General features: G+C 33.5%; 1 protein-coding gene and 1 long non-coding RNA gene across 2 annotated transcripts; both read right to left on the minus strand.

Moving 5' to 3' along the window:
• Positions 1-9,830: 9,830 nt before the first annotated feature.
• On the minus strand, positions 9,831-10,944 carry LOC111916659 (secoisolariciresinol dehydrogenase). The gene is made up of 2 exons (XM_023912334.3): positions 10,789-10,944; positions 9,831-10,694 (listed from the first exon to the last, which is right to left on the minus strand). The coding sequence occupies exons 1-2, from the start codon at positions 10,806-10,808 to the stop codon at positions 9,899-9,901; spliced, it is 816 nt and encodes a 271-aa protein (XP_023768102.1). The 5' UTR covers positions 10,809-10,944; the 3' UTR covers positions 9,831-9,898.
• Positions 10,945-17,200: 6,256 nt separating this feature from the next.
• On the minus strand, positions 17,201-20,546 carry LOC111916661 (uncharacterized). Its single transcript, XR_002858581.3, has 3 exons — positions 20,439-20,546; positions 18,760-18,796; positions 17,201-18,652 (listed from the first exon to the last, which is right to left on the minus strand). It is a non-coding gene; the product is annotated as an uncharacterized LOC111916661 (long non-coding RNA).
• Between the last annotated feature and the right edge of the window lie 571 nt (positions 20,547-21,117).

Below are 21,117 nucleotides of genomic sequence, written 5' to 3' on the forward strand. Positions count from 1 at the left end.
GCATCACCACAGAATCCGAAATCTCCCCCTGTTTTTGGCTTCCACACTTGGAAAATGGTTCGATTCTTGAAGAACCAAACACCCCCAAAGCAAGTCTCAAGGATTTTTAAGCTTACTAATTACTTGCAATTCAACCATGACATCTTACTTTTCAACACTACAATTGTAAAATATTGATAAAACATATCTAACTATCCAAATGACTTGTTAGTTCGTTTAATATCCATAAAAAACCCTTTAATTACAATAGTCAATTGATAGGGGATTCTTAATATATTTCAGTTAGAGATGACCAATCTCCTAAGAGTATAAGATGAAGAAGCATACTATTTGGAGAAAATTTCTAGATTTTGTTTCTTAATCTTCAAATGAATACGTATAAGGAATTAAATATACATGAAGCTACTAACTAGAAATAAGGAAACATGCGTGCACATTTGAAAATGGGTCATGTTTAGATGTAACTAACTATCATGGGGATTAACTACTCATGACACCAAGTCTTCCATAATTCTTATAATGACCACGTGATAAGCATGTGTTGAGCTTTAACCGAATACAAAAGATTTTATATCAATACTTATGGGTTCATATTGATACTCTGTCCCTCAAAAAATGCCCTTGTCCTCAAGGTCGAGCTCATGTTGTGAATTTATGCTCCATGATGGGTTGGTTTTCGATTGAAAGATTAGCAATTTGGGTGGGTTACATTGGTGATCCGGTTGGTATTTTGCTGGGCAATTGTAGCAAAGACCTTCAGCCCATCATTTTTTCATTTCGGTAGGGGCTTAACTACTTGATCGTAAGTGGTGAAGAAGATGGTGAAGGGGTAGTCAATAAGGGCGGTTTTGTTAGCGGTGGTTTGTGAGAACCATCGAATGACAGAAGTTGAGCATTTAGCTTGTCTTCATTGAGCTTCACAAGGCGGTAGGCTTGATGAAGGGTGGTGAGTTTGTGGAGTGTAATTTCGTTTTGAATGTCATCTCGAAGACCAGAAAAGAAACAATTAAGCAACAATTTTGGGGTGAGGCCGACAACGTAATTGCTAGTCTTCTCAAAATTGGCTTGGTAGGCAGAAACGGTGTGTAACACCCACAATTTTGGGATAGACGTTTAGAGTATAATAGTAGTAGCTATAGAATTCATTGAACAATTAAAATCATTAATTAAAATAATTTTTCTTCATATGTGTTTCGAGATAATAAATAATTATCATATACTTATTAAGTGGACAAATATTGTGATTATATAATATTTATAGAAAACCTTAATATAAAAATTATCGTTAAGCGATAAAATAATATTAAAAAATAAAAGATTATTTATGATAAATAGTTTTAACGAAAACTGTAGTAGTCGTGGCAGAGATTTTGTGGATATAAAGAACGCCCAAATCTAACTTCGTAGAAGCAAGTGATGAATTATATATGTTTCATGTTCAAATCGATACGACAAGATGAGTCATAAAAGTGAACCGAAGATAGGATGTTTTTTAGCCCAAGTGGTATAAAGGAAAGTCGTAGTGCTCGTCAATAGGAACTCAACGATATAAGGAATGCCAAAATGTGACTTCTTATGATGAAGTTACGATTTTTCAAACTTGCGAGTGCGATACAGTAAAACTGTGTGCGACACAGAAATTAGAATCAAAATCGGTTGATTTTATCCAAAACAGTATAAATAAATTTGTAGTACTCTTCAGTATGAATTAAATGATATAGAAAACGTTGAAAACGGAACTAGTATGAAGAAGTTATGATTTTCACAATGTTATTTACAGTCCAAGCCTTCTCGGACCGTAAAACGAAAAATAAATTGAAAATAGCCAACTGAGTATAAATGAAGTTGTAGTACTTGTCGATAGTTATGCTTGGATATAAAGACCATCGAACGAAGTCAATATGCGAAATTTATGAATTTTAGAAAATAATTAAAATTCGGACCACCGACGAGCGATACATGACATCACCCAATCACGGACACATGGCAAGATCAGGACCAGCCTGCCTGCCCACAGCTTGCGACCAGATGCTACATGTGGCATGTCCTACGCTTAGCATAACATTATCCCTACGCTCAACGTAGCCTCCCCTGGGAACCTATAAATAAATGGCGACTTTTACTCATTTTATTCACAATTTCGTATCTAAACTCTCCCGAAGTCTCGAGGCCCAGTTCTAGTACTTCTTACGTGTTAGTAGAGAAGCTATGGAGCGCCAGTGATCCCGATAAATGGAGCTTTCTGTCACACCCCAAAACCGGAACGGCGGAAACGTTTTGGGGCAGAGGACGTCATGTAATGTATCACAACAATGCAAAATAGTAAACAAGCAACAACATCATCCATTGCATTAATAGTATAATTTTAGTTACAAGGGTGTTCTTTCATAGTATAAGACAACAAAATGAACAATCAAAATAAAAGATGAGTCTGAACTGCTCCGTCTTCACAAAACCCGGTCGTCGTACCTGTCTATTTGTGACCTGAGAATACAAGTTATTTTGAAAGCGAGTATCAGTCAAAAAGCTGGTGAATTCATAAGTATTAATGTGTCTTTGATTAGTAAAACTTGTAATGAAAGTCTTGACATTGTTTTGAAAGAAAGTTCGTACAAGTGTGGAAATGTTTGTAAGTAAAGGAAAGCGTTTGAAAAACCCTAGAAATCCCTATGATTCCTATTAGTATAGATGAAATCTTCTACCAAGACCTAACTGTTTTGAAAGTAACAAAGATGGTTTTTCCCTTGTATGACTACTATTAACAATATATATATATATATATATATAGTCTACCTCATCATTTATGTGAATGTATCACAAAATAAAAGTAATAGGAAAAATATAGCCATGTAAGTGTTTATCCTATTGTAGTAGGATCAACCAGACATCGCGACTACCGAAATAGTAATAACCTTGGACGTCCGTAGATGTTCATTTTCCTCTATAGCTAACAGCAGAGCGTAGGAATGGTTAGTCCCGTAAAGGTACCCTAATATAAGTATTAACCGTAGGCATCCGTAGATGTTCATTACCTCTGTTGCTAACAGTTGGGTGTTGGAATGGTTAGTCCCGTCTAGTAAGTAAGTAGTCTTCTCACAAGACCCGCTGTAAGTAAGTAATAATATGATTGGTAGTCCCTATTCTACATTTGGAACTAAAGGTGACTTCCGCAACGAATCGCTAGGTCGAAATCCATATTTATTACCAAATCATATATAAGCCCAAACTATACCTATAATAGCTTACTAGGGATATATGAACACATACCTTTGCTACCCAAAGGTACTGAACTGACTGACTAGAACTATTATGTACGTATATGTACACATGATATATAACTAATATTTAGACGACTTTCGGACGGATACCCGATACCCTACCAGACCACATCCCAACGAGGAAAAGGAAATAAAGCAGTTAGCCTTCCTAAGTCCTTTAAACATTACTTATATAGCTATACAAATACAGGCATGCTTCTAACAAAGTATCTATGTAAAGGTATCCAAGTAAGTGTATCCATGTAAGTGTACTCAAGTAAGTGTATCCATGTAAGTGTACTCAAGTAAGTGTATCCATGTAAGTGTATTCAAGTAAGTGTATCCCTTCATATATCATTTAGTATAGAATCATGAATGAACTGACTCTGGTGTATTCCTTGTACTTGGAATGGTAAGTAGTATCTCCTAACTATACCTATAATAGTTACTAGTAAGGTACAAGTATACTGAAGGTATACCTTTGCTAGCCAAAGGTACTTAACTGACTGAGGGTACTTTTATGTCTATATATGTATACATGATATATAACCAATAGTTGAATGAACTTCGAACGGATACTCGATACCCTACCAGACCACATCCCAACGAGGAAAAGGAAATAAAGCGGGTTAGCCTTCCTAAGTCCTTCAAGCATTACTTATATAACTATACATATATAGGCATGCATTTGATAATATAAAAGCATAAAAGGAGTTTTATAAAGCCTTTGAAAAAGATTAATATCTAAGAAAAGTTCGACTTGATGTCGGTTTATAAAGAGGATTGATAAAGAGTTTCGAACATATAAAACCTTTAATGAAACATTTGAAGAAATCTGTTTGGTAAACCAACTAACGTATAGTAAATCTAATTGCATGTTAGTTATTAATCACATGTGATTGATATAATAACTAGCATGATTCAACCTGTATCCCCCATAAACTATTTAAAATCATTTAGAAACATTTAAAAGGTTAATTCAAGGGGTATGAACTCACCTGTAGCAATTGGTTTGGATGAACTGAAGATGTAGGATTGCTAGGTGTCAAGTGAAGTCTTGAACACACTCTATGATCCTAGTTATTATATAATAGGCATATATGTAATCTAATTAGTCAATTAATAACTAATTAATCAAGTTAAGACACTCTAGGACATGGGAACACTTTGTTTCAAGTGTTAAAGATCACAAGGGTTGCAACCAAGTGTTGTAGGGCATGGCTAGTGAGTGTAGGGTTCAAGGAAAACTCCCTAAGGGAGTTTACGGTTTTGTGGTCACAACTAAAAGAGTTTACGTTCGTAAACCCTTGAGTTTACGACCATAAGCTTCTACTCTTTTGACCATTTGTTGGTTTGAAGTCTAAAAAGTCCTTAGAAGCTTTTCTACTTGAAGTATAAGCATATGGAAGAAGTTAGGGCACCAATTCACTCCTAATTGGAGTTTACGGTCCCTAAACCATTTTCCTTTGAGTTTACTACCATAAACTCATAAGGTTTATGGTATTTTGGGGGTTTTCAAGTCCTTAGCTCAACAAAGAATGGATCCATGCTAGCTTCTAAGGCATAGGAAGGAATATGGGCCATTTATACTTACTTTGGGGTGTTTACGGTTTTGGGAGCTCCCCAAACCGTAAACACATATAAAATAGGGATTTTTGTGTCTTTTTATGTGTTAAACACATCAAGGAAGGATCTAGGCATGTCCCTAAGGCATTGTGAAGGACTAAGGCACCCTTTGGCACCTTTACTTGGTGTTTACGGTTCAAGGACTTCTTGAGCCATGAACACCTTGTTCTTGGTGTTCTTGGGACATTTTCTTGATGTTTGGAAAGGTAATAAGTTGTACAATACACTAGGGTAGAAGCACTTACTAGTTAGAAGCTTGAAAAGGTGCTAAGGACCTAAGAACACTAGTGTGTGTTCTTGGTGTTTTGGAAATCTAGACAAAACAAGAAATTTGATGGATGAAAAGATGTATAATCACTATTTGTTATGATAGAACAACAAATCAAGCCAAGAAGTACTTACGTTTTTGGGAAATCGGGTGAAAGACGGGATGGTAGTTGAGAGTGTTTGGAGTTTGCTCTTGAGATTGCAAGTAAGAAGTGAGGTGCTTTGGGGAGTAAACTCATGCTTAAGGCATGAGTTTACGGTTTTGGAAGAATTTACAGCCCAAACATAAAAGTTTGGCCGTGAATTTCTTAACTACGTGGTACTTGCGGTTTTGGAATTTCAAGACTCGAGACGGCACTTCCTTTCACCCGTTCGTTTAAAGAATTATTATTATTATAATCAAACGAACGTTATATTTACTTTTAAATAAATAAAAATGAACTTGACTTATAATTTGAAGTGATTGACTTTAGGGTTTGACCGAACGAAAATTTCGAGTTGTCACACTTTCGGTTTTGAAGCTTTGTCTACGTAATGTCCGATTTTTTGTCAATCAACTTGTAAGTTGAGTTATGTTTCATGTGCTTTAAGTATAACTTATATTTATGTTTATAATCGTTATTATGAACTTTGAAATAAGATTTATCGGTAATACCCGTCATTATACTGACCGATATACTTACGAGAATGATGACAAAGTAAGATTAGTAAGGTGTTTAAAGTAGATTTTCCAAACAATATATCTTTATATGTCAAACGAATCATACTCCTGATACGATCTTACATGGTTGTTTCCATGATTCAAATTCTTGTTCATTGATAGTTTTCTATCATTTTTTTATTACTGATTTGTTTGTTGTCTTGATAACCAAATGATTTTTTTTTTAATTTTGGTGTTAATCAAGTTATATTACAGAGTCAACAATGTTGTGATCAACATTGTTGAGGTTTGTGGACCTCATTTTATGGGACTGTAGAATAGCTATGTTTTCTATTTTCCCAAAGTGTTTTGTAACATAACCTTGTTTGGTTTATTTTTCGTTGGTTATAATTTCTATGTTTTCTGGTTTAATAAGAAGTTTTTAATAATCTAATGGTTGGTAAATTTTTTCCTTAGGTTTATTGGATATGGTTTATAATAAAGATGATTGTTTGATTATAGAATTTATAATTTTAGATTCATGTTGATTTTTTTTTTGTTTTAACCTTGTAGCGTGCTTCCTGATTGTGAAGTTTCAATATTTTTCTGTTTTTCAGGATATTAGTCAATAATGTTTTCATATGGTTGTTGACTGATATGGTTCCATGTGAGATTAAATATGGTGGAATTTTTTAATGTTCTTAATAATATAAAGGATTGAAAGTCATGTTTTAAAAAAAATACAAAGGTTGTTGCTTTGGTATTCAAGTGGTACATGTTAGGAGTGTAAATCAAGTTTTGAATGAGTCATTCGGAACATATCAGGAACATATAGTATAAATCACATTGTGAAAGAATGTGTTTTGTTTTAGAAATTTTTTCAAGTTAGGATTAAGGGGAGGAGGCGGAGGGCAGGGGCGGAACCAGGAATATTCGTAAGGGGTAGCCCAAATTTTTTCTTTCGCCCCTGCAAGGAATTGAACTTCAGAACATCTGATAAATTAAAAAGACTTTCATTGACAAACCTTGCATTACTTTTTTGTGATATAATATTCCAAAAAAAATTTTGTTTTCTAAACTCATGATAAATGTTCTTTTGAGTATTGCATAACTGATATGGTAAGGACTCAATCCCAGGTTATGAATATGTCCAAACCAGACCAGAACCGGAGATAAAAGAAAAAGACAATGGAAGATATACATTTTTTTTGTGAAAAATCATCTTATGGAATGGTTGTATCTTAGACTCTTAGTTTAAGTATTATGTATTGTGTATCTAATTAAATTCTAAGAGAATGTAAATGGACTGTGGCACTTTTGAGATAAAACCAAGTTGATAGTTAACCTACAAGCTACAACAGAACACCATATTGTATTGCAAGACAAAATCAAGTCAAGAGTAGAGAAACAAAATCATCTACCAATGTCAAGTTTATAACCATATTTTGTGCAAAACATTCAAATGTATAATATGAAATCAAATAAAGCAAAATTACAAGAAACAAAAATCAAAAGATAGAATGTGACTTGAGCATTTATGCAAACACCTTGTGTGCATATCAATGGTTTTACTAGTATTTAATTATGTAATTTTGTATGAAAGGGGAAAAGAAAGTAAGAGCACAATATACCAACATTACATATAGATTATATGATTGATGTGTACCTTATTTATGAGTTTTCACTATCATTTATGAACCTGTTAGCATCAGGAGTTTCAGATCATACTGGTAACTGGCTATCAACCAACCTCCTGTTCGCCGGGTGAGAATAGCCACCATAACCCACTAAAACCATCACTGATTCAATGCACTATAATCACACCTGTAAATCAGAAAAAATAAGAAGATATATCCTCGTTTTCTATGTGAATCCCATCAAACCCACGCACCCTTCTCCATCTCGCTCATCAAACCTGCAAGTCGATTAAAGGGAAATAGGTTGAACCTCATGTTCTTTTGTGCGATTAAAGGGAAAACGAGAGAGACAACTGGTGAAATTTGAATCAGAACAGAAAGAAGTCAGATGAGAGATTAATCGATTGGAAGAGAAGGAAGGGGGCTTGAAGAATAAGACGACAAAAGTGTGCATATCTCGGATGATTTTGAGGGGTATCTTGGGCTACCCCGGGATCCAATGTGGATCCGCCACTGGGGGGGGGGGGGGGGGGGGGGTTGAGAAATATTGTTATTTCTTAATATTATTAAATCTTAACTTGAAAAGGAAAAAAAGTCTTGATCTAACTTGGCATGGTTAGTGCAAGTTTAAAGTGCAAAATGTTATTGAAATAATGGTTGTTGAGTATTTGATCGATATTGAAGGATTGTGATGCAATATACAAAAGATAGAGGTTATGGGAGCTAACGTATGAAGTTGTTAGACAAATTGAACAAGTCTAATAATCAGAGGAGTTATATCGTAATATTTAGAGTTAAATTGATGCAGATGAGTTAGGGTTTAAAGATATAACCACACTCTTTGTGAAGAAATATTATTCAGTTCAACTACTATACACAAAAATCGTCTCCTCTCATATTTTTCTCTATGTATTGTTGTAATCTTTAAGGTTTTCATATATTCGGTTGTTCTTAGTTTCAGATTAAGTGATTAGAAATTTAGAATAGTATTGAGAGTAAGGTTTGTAGTGAGGATTTTTCTTGTAAAAGTATTTGAAAACAATCTGATTCTTTGATTCAATAAGAATTGACTATATTAATTGGTATTTTCCCGTATGTGAATCCCATTAGAAGAACCGTATAAATAAAGTACAAAGTACATGGGCCTAACTACAATGGGCTAGTATAAAAGAATGCTATGATAAATATAATACACAAAGGCCTATATCTGCTAACATCCCCGAGCAGTTTTATCGAGAGGAGAGTTCCGAACATTTAAACTGTTCTTAAATTCGTTGAATAGAGTCATTGCGAGACTTTTAGTAAAGATGTCAGCATACTAAGCAGAGGAGGGCACGTGAAACACTCGAACAATGCCTCTAGCAACCAGATCACAAACAAAATGTATGTCAATCTCTATGTGTTTAGTGCGTTGGTGTTGAACTGGGTTCGAGGTCATGTAAACAGAGCTAATATTGTCACAGTAGACAATCATGGCTTTGGTGGGAGGACACCGAAGCTCACGAAGCAAGTTAGAAACCCAACACGTCTCAACAACAGTGTTGGCGACGCCGCAATACTTTGCCTCAACACTCGATTGCGAGATAACCCCTTGTCATTTGGAGGACCATGAGATGAGGTTATCACCAAGAAAGACACAATATCCGGAGGTCGAAAGACGAGAAACCAGGCATCCGCCCCAGTCAGCGTCTGAATAAGCACGGAGATCAGATGACGGGGAAACATATAGTTGCTGACCCTGATCAAGTGTCCCTCGGATGTAGAGAAGAATACGCTTGAGTGCGTGAAGATGGGGCTCCCGTGGATCATGCGTGAACAAACATATCTTCTTTACTGCGAAGGCAATGTCCGGTCTAGTAAACATGAGGTACTGAAGAGCCCCGACCAGATTACGAAAAAGAGATGGATCCAGAATAAGGGGAACGTAGGTCTTGATATTAGTGATGCCAAACGCTTTGTAAGTGGGTTTAGAAGAAGAGATCCCTTCGCCAGTCATGGTAAAAGAGATGGAACAGAAAGAAGAATAGAAGGAAGAACAGAGGAAGAGAGAGGTGAGATCGGCTAGGGTTTAGAGCTCTAATACCATTTTAATTGGTATTTTCCCATATGTGAATCTCATTAGAAGAATGTATAAATAAAGTACAAAGTACATGGGCCTAACTACAATGGGCTAGTATAAAAGAATGCTATCATAAATATAATACACGAAGGCTTATATCCGCTAACAGACTATGTTGGGAATAAGCTATTGAGTTTCTTCGCCATACTTATGGGTTGGTATCAATTCTTCTCATTTTTCTGCACTCAAACCCCTAACTTGGGTGAGAGTTGTCGCACTGTTTGTCATCAGTCATCACAGGCACCTCAATTTGGTGGGACCAATGCACAAAAGAAAATTGAAAGTAGACACAAAAACAACATTAAGCATTAATCCACCACTCTCAACATAAATGTATGTAAATCACCTCAATTTATAAAGGGTTCTCTGGATATTGAAACATATTGAATGATGGGTTAACAATGCTAAATCCACCATCAATAAACAAATTATGTCCACTAATATACTTAGCCTCATCACTCGCCAAAAAAACAGCAGCTTTAGCAACATCATCTGTTGTAAGTGTCACACCCTTAAGGTTTGCAACTGAGTTTACCTTGTTCTTGAAATCCTCCCCTTTAAGACCCGTGAAACCTGTGGCTTGTGGTGTGTCTATTGCGTAAGGTGAAAGACAATTGACTCGAATACCAAATTGTCCAAGCTCAACTGCAAGATTCTTGGTTAAACCAGCTACAGCATGCTTTGAACAAGTGTAAGCATGTGGGCACAAGCCACCGATATTTGACACAACACTAGCTGTTGATATTATTGACCCAGCTCGTGTTGGAACCATAACCCTAGCTGCATGTTTCATGCTTAGAAAGACACCTGTGACGTTGACACTAAGCACACGTTCAAAATCCGATTTTTCATTATCGATGATGTGATCCTTGTTAGGATCGATTATTCCTGCATTACAAAACATGATATCAAGTTTTCCATATGTGGCGATTGCTATATCTACAGCTTTTCTGACATCTTCTTCGTTGGTTACATCACAATGGATATATATCGAGTTTGATGATCCTATGGCCTCACAAACCGCTTGACCAAGTTGGTCTTGAATGTCTGCGATGACGATTTTTGCACCATGTTCAGCAAAGAGCTTTGCAGCACATTCCCCAATACCGCTTGCTGCTCCAGTTATCAAGGCTACCTTCCCTTCTAACCTATGTATACTTTGTATAAGTTAATAATTTACAATAATAAAAAAAAGATAACCGAAAAACTCAAGTGTAACTAGAGATGATAATGATAATTAACCTTCTTGTAGTGGTTGCCATTGGCTTTAATTAATTTGGAAACCCAAGGGATTGTTGTATGAACAAATGGAAAGTAAGGAGATTTACATGCATACATACAAAGAGCTATATTTATACAATTAGAAGGATTCTTATGGCGCCACTGTCTCGCATGTACATCAATCAGTACATGAATCTTCCTTTTTCTAGTGGTTGTAATTCGCTTTAGGTGAAGACAAGGGACATAATTAGTGGCTATAAATGGATATGGGAGTAACGATAAAATTTACCATGAGGATATGTGTGGCCTAACTTCACATATAGAAAAATCCAAGATTGCGACCGACTAAGGTTGAATTGATTTATGAGTAAAATAATAGGGCTAATCACCAAATAACAAAAGAGAGTATATAGAAGAATATATTTTTCTTAAGAATTGATGAAGGAAAAATTGAGGGATTAAGTTTTATTTGGGACGGAAGGCGGAGATTTAAGAGAGAATATTAAATGCATATTTAAACCGTTAAAATAATAATAATAATAACAAGATTTTCCAACACATGATTACCAAGATTCAATAATTTCGCAAACTGTTAAAAACTCGAATATCAAGAAGTTTTAGTTACATGGTGGGATCACATGTTTTAATTTTTCTTTAATTTTATTATATCCTTACTTCAAAGAATATTAGGTAGCTCTTCCAGTAAATCCATTAAGTGTAAAGGAGTTGCAAGCTCCTCCTAAAATCTTAAATATTAGTACGAGATCTTCAAAAATCTCGAAAATTGGTTTTATAATGGTCGGCGGCTAATAACAAATCTTGATCGTTTTTATCTTATTACTTAATATTTCAAGCCTGTTGGAAAATTACCAATAATGATGCTCGAGTGGATGTAAGTTGTTGCCGAAGGAATCTTTAAATAGAATCATTATATAAAAACTACTCATTATCCATCGTCCAACATTTAATGCCAAACATGGTCTTTCTTATCCATGGTGTAGGATGAGAGCAGTGGCGGAGTTAGATGGGGCGTTGGGGTACTACAGTACCGCCAAAAAAATTGTTTTATATATGTAAAAAATATTATTTGTAAACATGTTTCATGTTATTATACCCTCAACTAAAGAGACTATAACATGTTTTTTAATGCCCGAAATTACATAACTATATATAATATATTGATAATGTTTGTACCCTCATATCAAGATTTCTGGTTTCGCCACTGGATGAGAGTGGGTCCAAAGCCGGACTGGTAGACCCAAACCGGAAAAACTTGGGAACGGTTAACGAGATTTTGTAGGACTGAAAACTGGACCGGGATATAAAAACCGGTTCCGGTTCAGTTTCGGGTAAGGTACCGGGTAAAATGAGTCTAGAACCAGAAAATCCGAAAATATCAAAGTGAGTCGGATGGAACCAAGTTTAAAGTGGGTCTACAACCGGAAAACCCAGGTAAACCGGAATTTTTTAGTAATTACTTAGTGGTTGAACTTTGAAAATTTTCAACTTTGATATCCAAACTTCGGGAGACTGTAAGTCATTGAATACTAAACCAAAAATGAAAAAATTATACTCTAAAATCATGTAGAAACTCTAAAATACACCTTGCAAATAATCTCATGATAATCCCAACTTCAAAAAAATTAGATATGCATATTTTAAAACTATCACAGAATACAAAAATAAACCTGAAAAAAATTGCAGCTTTGATATCCTGACTTTGGGAGACTATAAATCAATGAATACGAAAGAAAAAATGACAAAATTATATTCTAAAATCATGTATAAACACTATAATACACTTTGGAAAAAACCGTATGCTATTACGACTTCAAACGAATTAGATATGCATGTTTTAAAACTATCACAAAATACAAAGAAGAGTGAGAAACATAAAATTTTCAGTTTTGATATCTCGACTTTGAGAGGCAATAAGTCAATTAATTTAAACCCAAAAATGACAAAATTATAGTCTAAAATCATGTTCAAACTATAAACTACACTCCAGGAAAATGTCATGCCAATCCGATTTTAAACAAATGAGATATGCATGTTCTAAAACTATCACAGAACACAAAAAAGCTGAAAAACATAAACTTTCCAACTTTGATATCTCGACTTCGAGAGACTGTAAGTCAATGAATATAAATCCAAAAATAACAAAATTATTGTCTAAAATCATATACAAACTATAAATTACACTCTGGAAAAAGTCTTATGCCAATCCGACTTCAAACGAATGAGATATGCATGTTATAAACTTTTCACAGAAACCGGTTCCAGCCCCTAAACCGGTTCCGGTTCTTAAACCCAGTTGGACCCGAAGGACCCAAAACCCAGATTACTCGGAACCCGGATAGAGCCATTCTTTAAACCCGGACCCAGACCAGTTTTACATATTCCGGCTCTAACTGTTCCGTTTCCGGTTCTAAATCTCATCCCTACTGTTGTGTTAACTGTTTAGAGATAGTAATGGGGACAGAGAATACAAGGGACCTCAATCCTCATCCTCATCCCCATTCTCGAATCCTCATTTCAATACCCATCATTAGCCTCATCCTCATTCTCATTGGGGAATATAAATAAATCTTCATTCTCACCCACATTTGGGATTAGGGATCCCCAACAGGGATATTTTTTCTCTTTTAATATGAAAATTTTTACATAAACAAAAACTCTAAATTTCATTTTTATTAGCATAAGTTTAAAGATTTTACAAAATGTTAAAATATCCATAGATTGTATAAAAAAAGATTACAAATTTTCTATCAAATTTAAATTCGTACATGAAAAATCAAGTAGAAAAAAATATCAAAGTGATATTTGAGGTATAATAGATCAACCAAAAAGAAAAAAATTATACACAAGGTTAAATTAGATAAAAGAAAAAAATATAATTTTAACCAAATAATTATAATGAGTTAGGTTACTTTGATAAAATGTTATGTATTTTAACTTTGTACTATAAATATATATTTTGTATTATTTTTATATATTAATATATATGAGGACTAAGTCCAGAGTCGGGGATTAGGTATATTCACATCCCCGATTTTTTTATTTGGGGATTCCCCATCCCCGGTCACCTTGAGGGTTCCTCAATCAAAACGGGTACGAGTTTCGAGTTTCCTATTGGGTATGAGGGGGTTTTTGTCATCCCTAATCATATTGTTTATTTGATTTTCTTTTTTTAAGTTTTTTATTCACTCATTCTTCTATTCGGTTTGTTGTTGTTGAACACAATTTATTTATACACCGATTCGAAAGGCATATGTAGGTTCAACATCTTATGCTCAGGCATGTACAAACTTCTTTATAACATTTAACATCTTCTTAATACTCAAGCTCATGGGAGGAACTTGAGGAGATTGAAAACCGTTTTAATTTAGTGTTGCTTTTCGGTTAGTTAGAAGACATTTTGAGAGTGAATGAGAAGGTGAAGGTTTTTGAGTAAATTATGAGAAGCAATGACATATCATAATTTTTGTATATATTATTAGGTTATGGTTTTATTATGGTTACGTAGTGGTGTGACATAGCATTAGCAAGTTAGGTGAACTTGGGTGAAATCATAAAAACTTGGACTCAATGGGTATTTAGTGTGAATCCACTAAAATCATTATAAAAAAAAAATGAATTGGGTGGGTGTTTTTTTATTATTATAAAAATAAGGTAATATAAATAAAAAGCTTTGCATAAATAAGATAGTTAAGTAAATGATTTGCAAATAAAAATAAGGTAATATAAATAAAAAGCTTTGCATAAATAAGATAGTTAAGTAAATGATTTGCAAAAATACGACCACAATGTCACGGTGACCAAGAGAGGACGCACCACGAGGCTCTGATATCAATGGTAAGTAAGTTTTTATAGAATCAATACGCACGATCAAGACATCGAAAACAAAACAAAATACATATATGTATAGGGGTGAGCATTTGGAACGGTGGGCCGGACCGGACCAGACCGTTTTTTTGGACCCCTAGGCCGGTTCTCTGTTCTAGGAATCCATCAAAACCGGTCCGGTTTTTACCGGGTTCAGAACCGATTGGACCCGATTTATTTTTTATTTTTTTATTTTTTATTTTTTTTTTGTAATTTGTGATTTTTTTTAAACAACCATAACTCATTCGTTTTAAATCGGATTAACACGTGGTTTTTTCCAACGTTTAATTTACAGTTTGTAGATGAATTTACACTATAATTTTGTTGATTTTGGTATTATATTCAATGAGTTACAGTCTTTCAAAGTTGAGCTATCAAAACTGAAAATTTTCAGCTTTTCAGCAACATTTTTAAAACTTTGTAATATGTGAAAATTTTTAAACAACCATAACTCATTCGTTTTAGGTCGGTTTGACACGCGGTTTTTTTCAACGTTTAATCTACAGTTTGTAAATGAATTTAGACTATAATTTTGTTGATTTTGGTATTATATTCAATGAGTTACAGTCTTTCAAAATTGAGCTATCAAAGCTGAAAAATTTCAGTTTTTCAGCAAAATTTTTAAAATTTTGTAATCTGTGAAAATTTTTAAACAATCATAACTCATAAGTTTTAAGTCAGATTGACCTGCGGTTTTTTTCAACATTTATTTTACAATTTCTAGATGAATTTAAACTATAATTTTGTTGAATTTGGTATTATATTCAGTGAGTTACAATCTTTCAAAGTTAAGCTATCAAAGCTGAAAAATTTAGACTATAATTATGAATTTTATGTATCTTTGAAAGATAAATCATATGAAAGGGATCATGGTAAACTAGATTTATATGTTAGTTTCTTTTATTTGGAAAATTAATTTTGCAAGTTATAATATTCTAACATCAAGATAGATTAGTTATGCATGAAATGAAAACGTAATCATTTATACAAGTTGTATCGTATCAAACCCAATAACATATTTGTTTTAACGAGTTGTATCAAACCCAAAAACTTATTTTAACGACTTGTACTCTATGCAATTAAAGTTGTATCGGTCCAAACGGGTCCAAGAACCGGAAAACCTGGACCTGGACCCGGATCCGGACACGGACACGGACACAACTCATCCGGTCCGGTCCATGGTCCACAATATTCTCCATAACCGGTCCGGTCCGGTCCAAATGCTCACCCCTATATATGTACATGCTCCATAAGATTTAGGTTTTGCTAATTTGAACAACCTACTTACCAAACTGTAAATCTACTAAAGAAATACAAAATTACTAACCTCTTGTGTGGCTCGATCTTGATCTTCTTGACTATTCTTGAACCTTCTTGATTCCTTCTTTATCCAACCTTGTTGTGTGGATGAGAGGAAACAAATTAATTCAAAATAAACATAAAATGACATTTGATAAATTGAATGAGAGCGTGACATGTGACAAAAAAACCTTCATTTATTAGAGTAGATAATTATATCAATTCATACAAAAAAATATATGTTATAAATATAATCTCTTCATTACTGGAAGGAAACATTTTTTGACTTTGATGTTGTCCAAAATGATGTTGTCCGAAATGAAAGTGAGTTCTAAATGACGGCCAGAATAAAAGTAAGTTCGAAATGTTATGTATAGAAGACCGTATTATCGGATCTATCATTTTACCCGTTTACCCATTTTAGAATTCATGTCCGGAATGGACACTGCAAACCAAATGTTCATTTTTAAAAATCAAATATTTAATTATTAATTTCCCAATTTTTTAAAGCTACGATATAAGAGCATCTTCTTTGGTGCAAGGGATGAGACATTGCAAATGAATGCCAACTCATCATTAATTTATTAGTTTTTGGAAAGAGAAATTAAATGGAAAGAGAAATCAATTTTTGGAAAGAGAAATTAATAAGAAATAAAGTTTTTTATTAAAATATTGGTCCAATTAATGTTTGCAAGCCTTGCAATAAACTCTGAAAGACAAAGTACATATGACATATGCTTTTTGTGATGTGACATTGCAAATTAGTTTTGCAATAGCCGCTCCTTCCACATCGAGGAATTGCAAACATATTTGCAAGGCCACATCATCAATTTGAATTGCCACATATGCTTCGGTCTTTTACCATTTGAAATGCTTGCAAGTTGTTTTTTATTATTTTATTAATCAAATGACATTAATTAAATATCAAAACCAATTATATATACCTCCTTTCTCAATTACAAATGAATTTGGAACGAATATGATGATGTCGATGATGAATTTTCTAATATTTGGATTTTGATGTTTTATAATGTTAAATATTTTTATTTAATTTATAGATTACTATATTTATGTTATATTTTATCTTTTATTATTAAGTCGTGGGTGATCCCTTGGTGAACCACGGGTCACCATTTTAATTTGGTTTTTTACCATCACTTATCCAAGTGAATAAATTTAATGACAATTACTGCATAGTGTACATTTAAAAGGCAAATAAATGACTTTCCATAAATGGGAATAAAGCCAAATCACTTGTCTGCATAAAAAGGATTGCATAAGCAACCACTCAAATAAACAGTTCATTTGCATTATAGAACATCACCTTTTACATCAACTCTATAAACAGAAAAAATGAAAACCAAACATATGCAGAACATGTTTCAAGCAATGATTGAGCACCTCCAACAGATGGGCGACGTTATGGAGGCAGTCCAGGCAAATCTCAAGGAAGGATACGTCATAAAAATGATTTCCTTTAAACTATCCACACAAGGCCGACATATATGAATTATGTAATCTCAAATTGAAAAGGTGAAGATGTGTCCATGCAGGACAATGTTATATTTATGCAAGTGTGTATCCTCAGGAGGATCGCCACGTTGATGTAGATTATGAAGAATCAACATGACAACTGACTTAACTTTCTTCTATCGTTTGTTCACTTGTATGAATATATAAGTCCCTTTTGACGGCTATAACGGATTTAATAAAAATTACAGCAAAAACCTTATGTAAAACTAAGGGTGTCAATTTATGACACGACACGAAAAAAATATACGAAACGAAATCGGGACGAAATCAAAATTTGAATTCGTGTTCGTGTCGTTTTCGTGTCAAGATTAAAAAACACGATGTCGTGTCGTGTCGTGTTCGTGTTCATAAATCGACACGAAAATGACACGATTAAGCATGTGGTTGTCGTGTTTTTCTTGTTTGTCGTTTTTGTCGTGTTATATATCTTTAAGTATGAACGAAATACACTAATAGTTATGTAATATTATATTTGTCATGTCGTGTCGTGTTGTCGTGTTTTAATTGGTTCGTTTTCGTGTTAATGAAAAAAAACACGACATCGTGTCGTGTCGTGTTCGTGTTATACAAAACCTTGTCGTGTCAGACAAAAACACGACACGACTGCCCGATTTGACAGTCCTATGTAAAACTCAATGAAAATGTTCTTTCAGGTAAAACTTGGCAACCAAAGGAAAAAAATAACAACATACTTTTTTTTGATATATTTTATCCGTCAAGATGTTGATACAACATTACGTAATTAATATAAACCGGTGAAAGCGAGAAATAGACTTTTAAAAATAAACATAAAATGCGTATTATGAAAGTCAACAAAGTTTGATGCTAAACGTTTTTTCTGTAGCTGACTCATAATTATGACATTAAACAGTAACAGAAATGACATTGAAAATTACAATGTTAAACTCAAAATTATAAGGAAAATTAGAATTTATGAGATGCTTACCTCTAAGCTCAGCGATTTAAATATGAAGCCCCCTAGATAAAGGCATATATTTCATGCAATCCTTTGGTCTTCACTTGTGTGAAAAAAAATACCCAATCTACTGTTGTACTTCAATTTTTTTTTTCTTAAATATGCATTGCGATTAAAAATGTAAAAAATTATGCCAATAAAAATGCTACCTTATGGGCTCTAATAAAGGGGCTGTAGATGAATAATGTGTATCTGAAACACAAAACTTTTATTCAAAATTATATTAAAAAAGAAGATAACATATATAAATTGTAAAATTCAAAAAATTATGATTAAACGCATTAATTAATAAGTCTCACCAGTCATTTGATTCTCTGTCTAACAACTCCAACATGTCTACAAACAAAAAAATATATCAATAATATATTAGAAAAAGTTCTTTAACAATGATGGGTTAATGACTTTCACCAAGGTTTTTGCAAACAATAATCAAGATCCAAAATAAATTAAAGGTCACAAGCCAGAAAGTTTTCTTAATACCACAATTACTTAATCTTCAAGTAAACAGAAAGACATACACATCACATATGCACATTCGTGTTGAAATACCATAATACCCCTTCATATCATGTGTGGTAGAACCGTAGAAGTGAATGCGTAGCAACTTATTGGGAGAAATATAGAATTATAGGGCTTGTGCATCCTTCATAAACTGTAAGACCCCTAAAATTAGGACCAAATTAAGGGGAAAAAGTTTAAAGATTATGAAATCTATGAAATTAGGAAGCACAAGTGATAGAAATCAATATATTAAGGATCAATACTAAAAATGATTCATTTTTAAGTAAGAACAAAATCAGAAAGCTGAAGATAATGAAAAATTAAGTAATAGTTTTTCTGGTTATCTAACCCCAAAAAGATAATGAAAACTGAAGAAAGAAAACTTATTTCTGAAAGGTCTGTAAAATGCAAAACAGCTACGTTCATGTAGGTTCAGATTTGGAACCTTCCAAAATTCCAACCAGTTCCTAAAGGTCTTGCTTTTAGATTGTCAGTTGTTCACAGACTTAGGGTTTGTTCCTGATTCGAGGTGAATTTTATGGAGGACCATTGCTGCATCTCAGAACAGACTTGCTACCCTGTATATAAGATGAACCAAAGAACGCTCCAAGACAATCCAACCTTCTAACATACTATGTATACAATTTAACCTGATTACGTTGCAACTTCAAATCAACCAATCAATCATTTTATGCAATTTTGTGAATCGGATTAGGCATTATACTTTAAAATATCTAACTTTTTTAATAAGTTATTCTAGAGATTGGATACAGTTAAAGTTAAATATGGTCATTCCACTTTTTCTTAGATATGGCATCAAGAAGTTTACCAAATGCGTATTTCTGATTTCTAATTAAAGATTTTACAAAGTAATACACAGGGGATGAGGGAAATGGCTTTGAAAGATTTTGGGAATCAAGGTAACACAGAAAAAATTGCATCAACATTTCCCCTCATAACAAGAGTAAAAATCATGTTGGTAAGAAAGTTATTTACAAACAACAGGGTTTCACACACGGACATGCTTGATTTATTTATCTTTCTTTACAACACAAATATTTGTGAGAATCAATTGACTTTCTCCTGTAGGGTTGTCAAGGTTATATATGAGTAACAATATTCTTCTAACGGACACAAGAAACCTAAAATTCTAGACTCGGAAATTTGATCCAAGAACACACAGATTAGTAATGGAATTAACCTTATGTTCATGTTAAAGTGTTTTTGTTGCTAATACAAATCGACATGGAAATATTAATTTGCCACAATTATCCAAGAAAAAAGTTAAAAAAACCCCATGAAACAGGTAAATCATATAGGGTAGTACCTACTTTAAATCAAGAGTAACATGTATAGAATATCAATTAGAGCAACAACTAAATCTAAAATATGAAGAAAAAGAGTCAAATCGTCGATCGTCAAACCCAAAAAGTCAGAGACGAAAATCATAATAAAATTGAAACAACCAACAACATACCGAAATTCCCAAACAACAACAGGGTACATGCAGCTTTGGTGGCGACAATAGAGTGCAGAAGGTTTTCGGTGAGAGAAATCAAACGAAGACAGTCGGAGACGAATGAAGAAGAAAGGGGTGGAGGAATTTACAAACTGATGTCGATGTTTTTATAGAGTACGAAATTAAAATGTTCAAATCGTAGAAGGACGAAACAGTTATTATGTTCAAAGTGATGTGGTGAAAGTCTGAAACGTTGGAAGTTTACTGTTCCCAGACGTGTTGGGTTTTAATATATGTATATAATAATAATATTTATGTTATTTTTAAATAAAATATAAAATGGTTGGTGAAGTGGCGGTGGAAACCACTTTTAAAAGATAAATGATATTGTATTGATTAGACATAATTCCAATAATTCCAAAGCTGTGACATGATTGAATGACTAATTATCATTGCACGTGTGTATGTCCTAATATACTTTTATTGTATCTTTCTCTCAGTGTTACATTAGATAATCGTTATACCCTTATCCATTTATTTGAAGTTTTCGTATATCAACTTTTCATAATTATATTTTCATTAATTAATACATAAAGAATAATCTAATCTAAAAGTCCCATGCAATAAGATATGTCAGGCTACAATTAAATTAGATCAATTTTAAGAGTAGTCTACATATTTTCATTTTCTTTTTCCG

The sequence above is a fragment of the Lactuca sativa genome, chromosome 1 (genome assembly GCF_002870075.4).
Source record: "Lactuca sativa cultivar Salinas chromosome 1, Lsat_Salinas_v11, whole genome shotgun sequence".
NCBI lineage: Eukaryota > Viridiplantae > Streptophyta > Magnoliopsida > Asterales > Asteraceae > Lactuca > Lactuca sativa.